This window comes from Oncorhynchus masou, chromosome 12, assembly GCF_036934945.1.
Source record: "Oncorhynchus masou masou isolate Uvic2021 chromosome 12, UVic_Omas_1.1, whole genome shotgun sequence".
NCBI lineage: Eukaryota > Metazoa > Chordata > Actinopteri > Salmoniformes > Salmonidae > Oncorhynchus > Oncorhynchus masou.
The window spans coordinates 19579069-19593552 of NC_088223.1; the positions used below are offsets into that span (position 1 = coordinate 19579069).

Sequence of the window (14484 nt, forward strand, 5' to 3'; positions counted from 1 at the left end):
CTTTACTCCTCTCTTTCTCTCCTCCTTTACTCCCCAACTCCTCTCATTCTCTCTTCCTTTACTCCTCTCTTCCTCTCTCCTCATTTACTCCTCTCTTCCACTCTTTCTCTGCTCCTCTCTTCCTCTCTTTCTCACCTCCTTTACTCCTCTCTTCCTCTTTTCTCTCCTCCTTTACTCCTCTCTTTCTCTCCTCCTTTATTCCTCTCGTCCTCTCTTTCTCTCATTTACATTACATTTACATTTAAGTCATTTAGCAGACGCTCTTATCCAGAGTGACTTACAAATTGGTGAATTCACCTTCTGACATCCAGTGGAACAGCCACTCTACAATAGTGCATCTAAATCATTAAGGGGGGGGAGAAGGATTACTTATCCTATCCTAGGTATTCCTTGAAGAGGTGGGGTTTCAGGTGTCTCCGGAAGGTGGTGATTGACTCCGCTGTCCTGGCGTCGTGAGGGAGTTTGTTCCACCATTGGGGGGCCAGAGCAGCGACCATTGGGTGTAGGGCCTGATCAGAGCCTGGAGGTACTGCGGTGCCGTTCCCCTCACAGCTCCGTAGGCAAGCACCATGGTCTTGTAGCGGATGCGAGCTTCAACTGGAAGCCAGTGGAGAGAGCGGAGGAGCGGGGTGACGTGAGAGAACTTGGGAAGGTTGAACACCAGACGGGCTGCGGCGTTCTGGATGAGTTGTAGGGGTTTAATGGCACAGGCAGGGAGCCCAGCCAACAGCGAGTTGCAGTAATCCAGACGGGAGATGACAAGTGCCTGGATTAGGACCTGCGCCGCTTCCTGTGTGAGGCAGGGTCGTACTCTGCGGATGTTGTAGAGCATGAACCTACAGGAACGGGCCACCGCCATGATGTTGGTTGAGAACGACAGGGTGTTGTCCAGGATCACGCCAAGGTTCTTAGCGCTCTGGGAGGAGGACACAATGGAGTTGTCAACCGTGATGGCGAGATCATGGAACGGGCAGTCCTTCCCCGGGAGGAAGAGCAGCTCCGTCTTGCCGAGGTTCAGCTTGAGGTGGTGATCCGTCATCCACACTGATATGTCTGCCAGACATGCAGAGATGCGATTCGCCACCTGGTCATCAGAAGGGGGAAAGGAGAAGATTAATTGTGTGTCGTCTGCATAGCAATGATAGGAGAGACCATGTGAGGTTATGACAGAGCCAAGTGACTTGGTGTATAGCGAGAATAGGAGAGGGCCTAGAACAGAGCCCTGGGGGACACCAGTGGTGAGAGCGCGTGGCGAGGAGACAGATTCTCGCCACGCCACCTGGTAGGAGCGACCTGTCAGGTAGGACGCAATCCAAGCGTGGGCCGCGCCGGAGATGCCCAACTCGGAGAGGGTGGAGAGGAGGATCTGATGGTTCACAGTATCGAAGGCAGCCGATAGGTCTAGAAGGATGAGAGCAGAGGAGAGAGAGTTAGCTTTAGCAGTGCGGAGCGCCTCCGTGATACAGAGAAGAGCAGTCTCAGTTGAATGACTAGTCTTGAAACCTGACTGATTTGGATCAAGAAGGTCATTCTGAGAGAGATAGCGGGAGAGCTGGCCAAGGACGGCACGTTCAAGAGTTTTGGAGAGAAAAGAAAGAAGGGATACTGGTCTGTAGTTGTTGACATCGGAGGGATCGAGTGTAGGTTTTTTCAGAAGGGGTGCAACTCTCGCTCTCTTGAAGACGGAAGGGACGTAGCCAGCGGTCAGGGATGAGTTGATGAGCGAGGTGAGGTAAGGGAGAAGGTCTCCGGAAATGGTCTGGAGAAGAGAGGAGGGGATAGGGTCGAGCGGGCAGGTTGTTGGGCGGCCGGCCGTCACAAGAAGCGAGATTTCATCTGGAGAGAGAGGGGAGAAAGAGGTCAGAGCACAGGGTAGGGCAGTGTGAGCAGAACCAGCGGTGTCGTTTGACTTAGCAAACGAGGATCGGATGTCGTCGACCTTCTTTTCAAAATGGTTGACGAAGTCATCTGCAGAGAGGGAGGAGGGGGGAGGGGGGAGGATTCAGGAGGGAGGAGAAGGTGGCAAAAAAAAAAGAGCTTCCTAGGGTTAGAGGCAGATGCTTGGAATTTAGAGTGGTAAAAAGTGGCTTTAGCAGCAGAGACAGAGGAGGAAAATGTAGAGAGGAGGGAGTGAAAGGATGCCAGGTCCGCAGGGAGGCGAGTTTTCCTCCATTTCCGCTCGGCTGCCCGGAGCTCTGTTCTGTGAGCTCGCAATGAGTCATCGAGCCACGGAGCGGGAGGGGAGGACCGAGCCGGCCTGGAGGATAGGGGACATAGAGAGTCAAAGGATGCAGAAAGGGAAGAGAGGAGGGTTGAGGAGGCAGAATCAGGAGATAGGTTGGAGAAGGTATGAGCAGTGGGAAGAGATGATAGGATGGAAGAGGAGAGTGTAGCGGGGAGAGAGAGCGAAGGTTGGGACGGCGCGATACCATCCGAGTAGGGGCAGTGTGGGAAGTGTTGGATGAGAGCGAGAGGGAAAAGGATACAAGGTAGTGGTCGGAGACTTGGAGGGGAGTTGCAATGAGGTTAGTGGAAGAACAGCATCTAGTAAAGATGAGGTCGAGCGTATTGCCTGCCTTGTGAGTAGGGGGGAAGGTGAGAGGGTGAGGTCAAAAGAGGAGAGGAGTGGAAAGAAGGAGGCAGAGAGGAATGAGTCAAAGGTAGACGTGGGGAGGTTAAAGTCGCCCAGGACTGTGAGAGGTGAGCCGTCCTCAGGAAAGGAGCTTATCAAGGCATCAAGCTCATTGATGAACTCTCCGAGGGAACCTGGAGGGCGATAAATGATAAGGATGTTAAGCTTGAAAGGGCTGGTAACTGTGACAGCATGGAATTCAAAGGAGGCGATAGACAGATGGGTAAGGGGAGAGAGAGAGAATGACCACTTGGGAGAGATGAGGATCCCGGTGCCACCACCCCGCTGACCAGAAGCTCTCGGGGTGTGCGAGAACACGTGGGCGGACGAAGAGAGAGCAGTAGGAGTAGCAGTGTTATCTGTGGTGATCCATGTTTCCGTCAGTGCCAAGAAGTCGAGGGACTGGAGGGAGGCATAGGCTGAGATGAACTCTGCCTTGTTGGCCGCAGATCGGCAGTTCCAGAGGCTACCGGAGACCTGGAACTCCACGTGGGTCGTGCGCGCTGGGACCACCAGATTAGGGTGGCCGCGGCCACGCGGTGTGGAGCGTTTGTATGGTCTGTGCAGAGAGGAGAGAACAGGGATAGATAGACACATAGTTGACAGGCTACAGAAGAGGCTACGCTAATGCAAAGGAGATTGGAATGACAAGTGGACTACACGTCTCGAATGTTCAGAAAGTTAAGCTTACGTAGCAAGAATCTTATTGACTAAAATGATTGAAATGCTACAGTACTGCTGGAGTAGGCTAGCTGGCAGTGGCTGCGTTGTTGACTTTGTAGGCTAGCTGGTAGTGGCTGCGATGTTGACACTACACTAATCAAGTCGTTCCGTCGAGTGTAATAGTTTCTACAGTGCTGCTATTCGGGGCTAGCTGGCTAGCTAGCAGGTTGATTGCGTTACGTTACCTTAAAAGAACGACAATAGCTGGCTAGCTAACCTAGAAAATCGCTCTAGGCTACACAATTGTCTTAGATACAAAGACGGCTATGTAGCTAGCTAGCTACGATCAAACAAATCAAACCGTTGTACTGTAATAGTTTCTACAGTGCTGCTATTCGGGGCTAGCTGGCTAGCTACGTTAAAAGAACGACAATAGCTGGCCAGCTAACCTAGAAAATCGCTCTAGACTACACAATTGTCTTAGAAACAAAGACGGCTATGTAGCTGGCTAGCTACGATCAAACAAATCAAACCGTTGTACTGTAATGAAGTGAAATGAAAATGTGATACTACCTGTGGAGCGACGCGAATGTTGACCGGGTAGTTGAAGTTCAATTCGGTAGAGGTTGGCTAGCTGTTGGCTAGCTAGCTAGCAGCATCTCCTACGTTAAGGACGACAAATAGCTGGCTAGCTAACCTCGGTAAATTAAGATAATCACTCTAAGTCTACACACTCTAAACTACACAATTATCTTGGATACGAAGACAGCGAAGACAACTATGTAGCTAGCTGACACTACGCTAATCGAGTCGTTCAGTTGAGTGTAATAGTTTCTACAGTGCTGGTGGACAGTGGATGTTAGCTAGCTGCTTAGCTAGCTGCTGGGCAGATACGTTAGGACGACGAAATACGATAATTATGCAATTATCTTTGATACAAAGACGGCTATGTAGCTAGCTAAGAAGAAATTGCTAAGATTAGACAAATCAAACCGTTGTACTATAATGAAATGTAATGAAAATGTAATGAAAAGTTATACTACCTGCGGACCGAAGTGTAGATGCGACCGCTCTTTGTGGGTGTGGAGTTTACTCCTCAACTCCTCTCTTTTTCTCCTCCTTTACTCCTCTCTTCCTCTCCTCCTTTACTCCTCCCTTCCTCCTTTTCCCTCCTCCTTTACTCCTCTCTTCCTCCTTTTCTCTCCTCCTTTCCTCCTTAACTCATCTCTTCCTTTACTCCTCAATTCCTCTCTTTCTCTCCTCCTTTACTCCTCTCTTCCTCTATTTCTCTCCTCATTTACTCTTCTCTTCCTCTCTTTCTCTCCTCTTTTACTCCTCTCTTCCTCTTTTCTCTCCTCATTTACTCCTCTCTTCTTCTCTTTCTCTCCTCCTTTACTGCTCTCTTCCTCTTTTCTCTCCTCCTTTACTCCTCTCTTCCTTTCTTTCTCTCCTCTACTCCTCAACTCCTTTCTTTCTCTCCTCCTTTACTCCTATCTTCCTCTCCTCCTTTACTCCTCTCTTCCTCTCTTCCTTTACTCCTCTCTTCCTCTCTTTCTGTCCTCCTTTACTCCTCAACTCCTCTCTTTCTCTCATCCTTTACTCCTCTCTTCCTCTCTTTTTCAACTCCTTTACGTTTCTCTTCCACTCTTCCACTCTTTCTCTCCTCCTTTACTCCTCTCTTCCTTTACCCCTCAACTCCTCTCTTTCTCTCCTCCTTTACTCCTCTCTTTCTCTCCTCTCTTCCTCTTTTCTCTCCTCCTTTACTCCTATCTTCCTCTCTTTCTCTCCTCTCTTCTTCTTTTCTCTCCTCCTTTACTCCTCTCTTCCTCTTTTCTCTCCTCCTTTACTCCTCTCTTCCTTTCTTTCTCACCTCCTTTACTCCTCAACTCCTTTCTTTCTCTCCTCCTTTACTCCTCAACTCCTCTCATTCTCTCTTCCTTTACTCCTCTCTTCCTCTCTCTCCTCCTTTACTCCTCTCTTCCTCTCTTTCTCTCCTCCTTTACTCCTCACGTACTCTCTTTCTCTCGTCCTTTACTCCTCAACTCCTCTCTATCTTTCCTCCTTTACTCCTCAACTCCTCTCTTTTTCTCCTCCTTTACTCCTCTCTTCCTCATTTCTCTCCTCCTTTACTCCTCTCTTTCCTCTCTTTCTCTCCTCCTTTACTCATCTTCCTACCTTTACGCCTCTCTTTCTCTCCTCCTTTACTCCTCAACTCAACTCCTCTCATTCTCTCTTCCTTTACTCCTCTCTTCCTCTCTCTCCTCCTTTACTCCTCTCTTTCTCTCCTCTCTTCCTCTCTTTCTCGCCTCCTTTACTCCTCTCTTCCTCTTTTCTCTCCTCCTTTACTCCTCTCTTCCTCTCTTTCTCTCCTCCTTTACTCCTCAACTGCTCTCCTTTTCTCCTCCTTTACTCCTCTCTTCCTCTCTTTCTCTCCTCCTTTACTCCTCCCTTCCTCCTTTTCCCTCCTCCTTTACTCCTCTCTTCCTCCTTTTCTCTCCTCCTTTCCTCCTTAACTCATCTCTTCCTTTACTCCTCAATTCCTCTCTTTCTCTCCTCTTTTACTCCTCTCTTCCTCTTTTCTCTCCTCATTTACTCCTCTCTTCTTCTCTTTCTCTCCTCCTTTACTGCTCTCTTCCTCTTTTCTCTCCTCCTTTACTCCTCTCTTCCTTTCTTTCTCTCCTCTACTCCTCAACTCCTTTTTTCTCTCCTCCTTTACTCCTATCTTCCTCTCCTTCTTTACTCCTCTCTTCCTCTCTTTCTGTCCTCCTTTACTCCTCAACTCCTCTCTTTCTCTCCTCCTTTACTCCTTAACTCCTCTCTTCCTTTACTCCTCAACTCCTCTCTTTCTCTCCTCCTTTACTCCTCTCTTTCTCTCCTCTCTTCCTCCTTTTCTCTCCTCCTTTACTCCTATCTTCCTCCCTTTCTCTCCTCCTTTACTCTTCTCTTCCTCTTTTCTCTCCTCCTTTACTCCTCTATTTCTCTATTTCTCTCCTCCTTTATTCCTCAACTCCTCTCTTCCTCCTTTTCTCTCCTCCTTTACTCCTCAACTCCACTCTTTCTCTCCTCCTTTACTCCCCTCTTCCTCTCTTTCTCTCCTCCTTTACTCGTCTCTTCCTCTCTTCCTTTACTCCTCTCTTCCTCTCTTTCTCTCCTCCTTTACTCCTCAACTCCTCTCTTCCTCTCCTTTACTCCTCTCTTTCTCGCCTCCTTTACTCCTCTCTTTCTCTCCTCCTCTCTTCCTCTTTTTCTCTCCTTTACATTTCTCTTCCTCTCTTTCTCTCCTCCTTTACTCCTCTCTTCCTCTCCTCCTTTACTCCTTAGCCCCTCTCCTCCTTTACTCCTCTCTTCCTCTCCTTCTTTACTCCTTAGCCCCTCTCCTCTCTTCCTCTCTTTCTCTCCTCCTTTACTCCTTAGCCCCTCTCCTCTCTTCCTCTCTTTCTCTCCTCCTTTACTCCTTAGCCCCTCTCCTCTCTTCCTCTCTTCCTCTCCTCCTTTAATCCTTAGCCCCTCTCCTCTCTTCCTCTCCTCCTTTACTCCTTAGCCCCTCTCCTCTCTTCCTCTCTTTCTCTCCTCCTTTACTCCTTAGCCCCTCTCCTCTCTTCCTCTCTTCCTCTCTTTCTCTCCTCCTTTACTCCTCTCTTCCTCTCCTCCTTTACTCCTTAGCCCCTCTCCTCTCTTCCTTTACTCCTTAGCCCCTCTCCTCCTTTACTCCTCTCTTCCTCTCCTTCTTTACTCCTTAGCCCCTCTCCTCTCTTCCTCTCTTTCTCTCCTCCTTTACTCCTTAGCCCCTCTCCTCTCTTCCTCTCTTTCTCTCCTCCTTTACTCCTTAGCCCCTCTCCTCTCTTCCTCTCTTCCTCTCCTCCTTTACTCCTTAGCCCCTCTCCTCTCTTCCTCTCTTCCTCTCCTCCTTTACTCCTTAGCCCCTCTCCTCTCTTCCTCTCTTCCTCTCCTCCTTTACTCCTTAGCCCCTCTCCTCTCTTCCTCTCTTTCTCTCCTCCTTTACTCCTTAGCCCCTCTCCTCTCTTCCTCTCTTCCTCTCCTCCTTTACTCCTTAGCCCCTCCTCTCTTCCTCTCCTCCTTTACTCCTTAGCCCCTCTCCTCTCTTCCTCTCTTCCTCTCCTCCTTTACTCCTTAGCCCCTCTCCTCTCTTCCTCTCTTCCTCTCCTCCTTTACTCCTTAGCCCCTCTCCTCACTTCCTCTCTTCCTCTCCTCCTTTACTCCTTAGCCCCTCTCCTCTCTTCCTCTCTTCCTCTCCAACTCATTATCAGGAAGGTGTTCATAATGTTTGGTATAATCAGTGTGTTGATTGTGTGTGTGTGTGTGTGTGTGTGTGTAGGTGGTGACGTTGTGGTACAGAGCCCCAGAGGTGTTGCTCCAGTCCAGCTATGCCACCCCAGTTGACCTGTGGAGTGTGGGCTGTATCTTCGCTGAGATGTTCAGGAGAAGGTGAGTGGTCCTGCTACACAGCGCACACACACACACACACACACACACACACACACACACACACACACACACACACACACACACACACACACACACACACACTGTTAGTAGGCTGTCTCTCTCTCTCTCACACACACACACACACACATAAAGACTGTCCTCCAGCTGTCACGCTGTCCTCCTCATACCACGTTTAAAACAGAGTCCAGCTGTCACGCTGTCCTCCTCATACCAAGTTTAAAACAGAGTCCAGCTGTCACGCTGTCCTCCTCATACCACGTTTAAAACAGAGTCCAGCTGTCACGCTGTCCTCCTCATACCACTTTTAAAACAGAGTCCAACTGTCACACTCCCCTCACACACATAGCAGCTGTGTTTGAGGTCATTCACCAATTACAGAACATACTGCTCTCTCTAACGGTCAACCCAGTGTTTGTATAGATCTTATCAAGAAAGGTCATGTCATCATTTAGCCAACAGCACACAGCAACCTGTGTAACATTGATTAGTGGCGGTTCACTCATTGCCTTGAGTATGAGGCTAAATGAAGAGACATATCTCAGAAGTCATCAGAGCCAATGTGTCTGCCTAGTTCTTTTTCCCCATTACAACATAGCCAGTGCCTTGTTCACACCAAGACTGCCTGTGCTGTCATATGCGTCCCAAATGGCACCCATATCCCTACATATTGCACTACTTTTGACCAGGGCTCATATGGCTCAGCTCGAAGTAGTGCATTTTATAAAGAATAGGATGCCATTGGTTACCCACACATATTGTCATTGGGAAGCCACACATCTTACCACTGGTACAGAAACACATGGGAACTGTTTACAACATTGTTCTGAAGACCTACACTTGTAGGATCTTAATTTGAGCTAGTTTGCTACAGCAGGAAAATAATCCTTCATCAACAAGAAATGTTAATTATTATGTTGATCATAACGAATGGACGTTTTTTGTAGGGGTTGATACATTTGAAGTTCGGGTGGTAATTACAAACTTTAGAAGCCTTTTTAAAAAGTTGAATTCATTACAAGTTTGCATTTCCTTCTGTGCAGGAAAATTCTCATTAACAAAAGAGTAATCTAATTAAGATCCTTCATCGGCAGTGCAGTGGTTTCATAATTATTATTTTTTAGGTACGCAAAAATAATTATCTCCTGAAGTTCCTTTTCCTGATTGCATTTTACGTACATACAAGACACAATGTGATGGTAAGGCATCATATATCAAGTTTGAAGAAGTGTAAAGGAATGTTACATGACAAATCGAACTGCTGTATGTTTTTCATGGAATTATTCGACTTGGGCATTTCCTCACACATATATATTGTCATTTTCTGCCACCTGGCAAGATGATTGCGACGGGTGGTATATGTTTTGTCAGTTTGGTTATCAAACCATTAATGAAATTCCACCACAGTGGGCTGTGGTTGCAAGCAACGGAGGATCCAGTTTCTTGATATAGCTATTTGTCAGTTTGTGGTGTAACATACTTCCTCTACTGGAATCCAAGCTGTTAATCAATCCTCCCTCACATCAGAAAAATACATGCAATGATAAATTAATATTCCTCTACTATAGAGTTTGTGTATATGTTATTGTTTTGTGCTTGTGAATGAACATGAGGGAGAGCGGGGTAGGTCACTGGTGTAACAGATAAGCTGTCACTAGCTCCCAAATGACACCGCCTGTGTCCCAATTCCCAAATGGCACCCTATTCAATATATAGTCCACTCTTGACCAGAGCCCTATGCGGTCATGTAAAGTAGTACACTAAATAGGAAATAGGGTAACATTTGAGACAGTCACTGTTATGGTAGGGAGCGGTGCCAACAGGGAGGGATCTGTCATTCATTTCTGTCCGTCTGTACAGCGAGACACACGTCTCCCCTCTCAGTAAGGACGGACACAGGTAGGAGTCTTAGGAGACCAAGGTGTGTGTGTGTATGAGTGAGTATGTGAGGGATGTGTGTGTGGATAGAAACATGTGTGTGTGTGTGTGTGTGTGTGTGTGTGTGTGTGTGTGTGTGTGTGTGTGTGTGTGTGTGTGTGTGTGTGTGTGTGTGTGTGTGTGTGTGTGTGTGTGTGTGTGTGTGTGTGTGTGTGTGCGTGCGTGCGTGCGTGCGTGCGTGTGTGTAAAGTATAATGTGTGTGCTGATTTCCCTGCTGTAGCCCGATGACACAGATCATAGCTGATTATTCCCCATTGTCCTGGAGAGGATGTGGTGGGCTGGGTTTTCACATAACACTGATGTCACAGGCTGAGGACGGACGGATGGACAGCTGGGATGGCGGAGAGAGGACAGAGCTCTGTCTTGGGATTCAGATATCCTGTCTCTCTCTCCAAGAGCACCCTGGGTGACATTGCAAACCTTGTGGTTGTGTCCCAAAATAGGGTTCTGGTCAAAAGTAGTTCACTATATAGTGAATAGGGTGCCATTTGGGACATGCCCAATGTTTAATGTAGTAGGAAATTGTCATGGTCATTGAAGGAGAACTCAGGGAAAATTCTTGGTTGTCCACACCAAGCCTATAGTTGTAATCATATCCATAGCAATTCATTTCAATGGGACTCTCTGACTTCATCACTTACAGTGTATCTGACCATAGATTGATCATAGATAGACCATAGATTGATGACCACTTGAGATCCCTGTGGTCTTACCCTGGCATTAGCCAGGAGAATGTGACCATGGCTATATAGCTCCCTTAATCTTTCTCTCTCTTTTCTCTCTCTCTGTCTCTCTCTCTCTTTCTCTCTGTCTCTGTCTCTATCTGTCCCTGTCTCTCTATGTCTGTCTCTCTGTCTCTCTATGTCCCTGTCTCTATCTGTCCCTGTCTCTCTGTCCCTGTCTCTCTCTGTCTCTCTGTCTCTTCTTATGCATTGTTTCATTGTAATGGTAAGAGGGATCCTCTATGTACGTATGAATGTTAGAACTGTTGCTCTGTGTGTGTGTGTGTGTGTGTGTGTGTGTGTGTGTGTGTGTGTGTGTGTGTGTGTGTGTGTGTGTGTGTGTGTGTGTGTGTGTGTGTGTGTTGTTTGAAGCCCAGGGTTGAGGTCAGGGGGGTTCTGAAGGCACCATGAAAAAACACATGATCCATTTTATGACCTGGGAAAAAATATTTTTATTTGAATGTACTATTGTAAGTTTAACCTTCACCAGGAAATTCTGGTAAGGCTTTAGGGTGTATTTTATTTGAACTACACCCACCCATGGTTTCACTTTGTGTGTGGCCCATATGGCACTCTATTTCCACATTTCTATAGAGAACTACTTTTGTCCCGAGCCCTATGGGTCCTTGTCAAAGGTAGTGCACTGTATAGGGGATAGGGTGCCATTTGGGACGCAGGCCTTTCCTCACAGTACCTTACTAACACAACTGTGGATGTTCTCACAATGCTACTCTAACACAACTGTGGATGTTCTCACAATGCTACTCTAACACAACTGTGTATGTTCTCACAATGCTACTCTAACACAACTGTGGATGTTCTCACAATGCTACTCTAACACAACTGTGGATGTTCTCACAATGCTACTCTAACACAACTGTGGATGTTCTCACAATGCTACTCTAACACAACTGTGGATGTTCTCACAATGCTACTCTAACACAACTGTGGATGTTCTCACAATGCTACTCTAAAGCCTTCCACATGCAGAACGTGTGTGCTGCATACTCCCTTAAAAGACCTTCGCTTGAAAAATGGGTAAAACGCAGCAATAGTACTGTTGGTCCACCTTCCATTTCCATTTAGTAGACGGTCTTATCCAGAGCACCTCACATGTTCATTCTGGTCCCCCCTGGGAATCAAACCCACAACCCTGGCATTGCAAACACCATGCTCTGACAACTGAGCTACACAGGAATATTTTGAGGTGCTGCAGCCTGTATACACTTCCTCAAAATAATCAGAATTAATCTAAGCTAACTCATGAAATATGTCATTCATTTTTACATTTTTTTTGTAGAGGAGATCTTAGTTGCACAAATTTACATCTAACTAAGATGTTTGAGGCAGTATTTCACAGGTGAACAAATTGCATGAAAACGATTCGTCACTCATTGAATGACAATAAACACTTGATTGAAGAATCCCTACTGTTGACCAATCACAGACGAAGGGGTGTAGACTTTGGCTACAGACATCAGCTTGCCTCAATAAAAAATGTTGTGTGCAAGAATTGCCAAAAAAAACCTTGCCGAAAGCCAAAAACTACAAAAATGTCACAATATGTCATTGTAATATATGCACAAACTGCTCCGAACTGTTTCAGGTGGGAAGCATGCGAACGCCTTTAAAGAACTATGGAGGTCCACATCTTACTATACTAACACACCTATGTCTCCTTTCACATCATTCTCCTCACCATCCCAGCAGTGACACTCACACTGGGGTACTAACAACCCTACCCCGGAGAACCTTTTTTAAACCTTATTTAGATGTTTTTCCTCCTTTATTTCTTAGATGGTTATGTATTTTACATCGATACAACATATTGATAACGCTTCATGCAAAGTTAAATGTCTTTGAAGGATATTGGTCATCATCACAATCTTAGACAACTGGTATACAACTTTTATACAACTGGTATACAACTTTTATACAACTGGTATACAACTTTTATACAACTGGTATACACCTTTTATACAACTGGTATGAAACTTTTATACAACTGGTATACAACTTTTATACAACTGGTATACAACTTTTATACAACTGGTAAACACCTTTTATACAACTGGTATACAACTTTTATACAACTGGTATACACCTTTTATACAACTGGTATACAACTTTTATACAACTGGTATACAACTTTTATACAACTGGTATACACCTTTTATACAACTGGTATACAACTTTTATACAACTGGTATACAACTTTTATACAACTGGTATACACCTTTTATACAACTTTTATACAACTGGTATACAACTTTTATACAACTGGTATACACCTTTTATACAACTGGTATACAACTTTTATACAACTGGTATACACCTTTTATACAACTGGTATACAACTTTTATACAACTGGTATACAACTTTTATACAACTGGTATACACCTTTTATACAACTTTTATACAACTGGTATACAACTTTTATACAACTGGTATACAACTTTTATACAACTGGTATACACCTTTTATACAACTGGTATACAACTTTTATACAACTGGTATACAACTTTTATACAACTGGAATACAACTTTTATACAACTGGTATACAACTTTTATGCAACTATTCACAACAACCTTTCCGCAAAAGGCTTGTCTATGCCTGACATTTATATGCATAGAGCTCTCCTATTCACATGAAGATGATCCATTCACATTCTGATCCCATAGTCAGATCACACATTCTGATCCCATAGTCAGATCACACATTCTGATCCCATAGTCAGATCACACATTCTGATCCCATAGTCAGACCACACATTCTGATCCCATAGTCAGACCACACATTCTGATCCCATAGTCAGATAACACATTCTGATCCCATAGTCAGATAACACATTCTGATCCCATAGTCAGATCACACATTCTGATCCCATAGTCAGATAACACATTCTGATCCCATAGTCAGATAACACATTCTGATCCCATAGTCAGATCACACATTCTGATCCCATAGTCAGATCACGCATTCTGATCCCATAGTCAGACCTCACATTCTGATCCCATAGTCAGATCACACATTCTGATCCCATAGTCAGATCACACATTCTGATCCCATAGTCAGATCACGCATTCTGATCCCATAGTCAGATCACGCATTCTGATCCCATAGTCAGACCTCACATTCTGATCCCATAGTCAGACCACACATTCTGATCCCATAGTCAGACCACACATTCTGATCCCATAGTCAGATAACACATTCTGATCCCATAGTCAGATAACACATTCTGATCCCATAGTCAGATCACACATTCTGATCCCATAGTCAGATAACACATTCTGATCCCATAGTCAGATAACACATTCTGATCCCATAGTCAGATCACACATTCTGATCCCATAGTCAGATCACGCATTCTGATCCCATAGTCAGACCTCACATTCTGATCCCATAGTCAGATCACACATTCTGATCCCATAGTCAGATCACACATTCTGATCCCATAGTCAGATCACGCATTCTGATCCCATAGTCAGATCACGCATTCTGATCCCATAGTCAGACCTCACATTCTGATCCCATAGTCAGATCACACATTCTGATCCCATAGTCAGATCACACATTCTGATCCCATAGTCAGATCACGCATTCTGATCCCATAGTCAGATCACACATTCTGATCCCATAGTCAGATCACGCATTCTGATCCCATAGTCAGATCACGCATTCTGATCCCATAGTCAGACCTCACATTCTGATCCCATAGTCAGATCACACATTCTGATCCCATAGTCAGATCACGCATTCTGATCCCATAGTCAGATCACACATTCTGATCCCATAGTCAGACCACACATTCTGATCCCATAGTCAGATCACACATTCTGATCCCATAGTCAGATCACACATTCTGATCCCATAGTCAGATAACACATTCTGATCCCATAGTCAGACCACACATTCTGATCCCATAGTCAGATCACACATTCTGATCCCATAGTCAGATCTGACATCTGATCCCATAGTCAGATCACGCATTCTGATCCCATAGTCAGACCTCACATTCTGATCCCATAGTCAGATCACACATTCTGATCCCATAGTCA

At 45.6% G+C, this 14484-nt stretch overlaps 1 protein-coding gene across 1 annotated transcript in view; it reads left to right on the plus strand.

Annotated features, from left to right (window-relative positions):
* Window positions 1–14484, plus strand: part of LOC135549659 (cyclin-dependent kinase 6-like) — a 99156-nt gene that overhangs the window by 47654 nt on the left and 37018 nt on the right. Inside the window, exon 5 of the mRNA XM_064979834.1 lies at window positions 7632–7741. Coding sequence (XP_064835906.1) covers window positions 7632–7741 — 110 coding nt within the window. The remainder of the gene's footprint in view (window positions 1–7631; window positions 7742–14484) is intronic.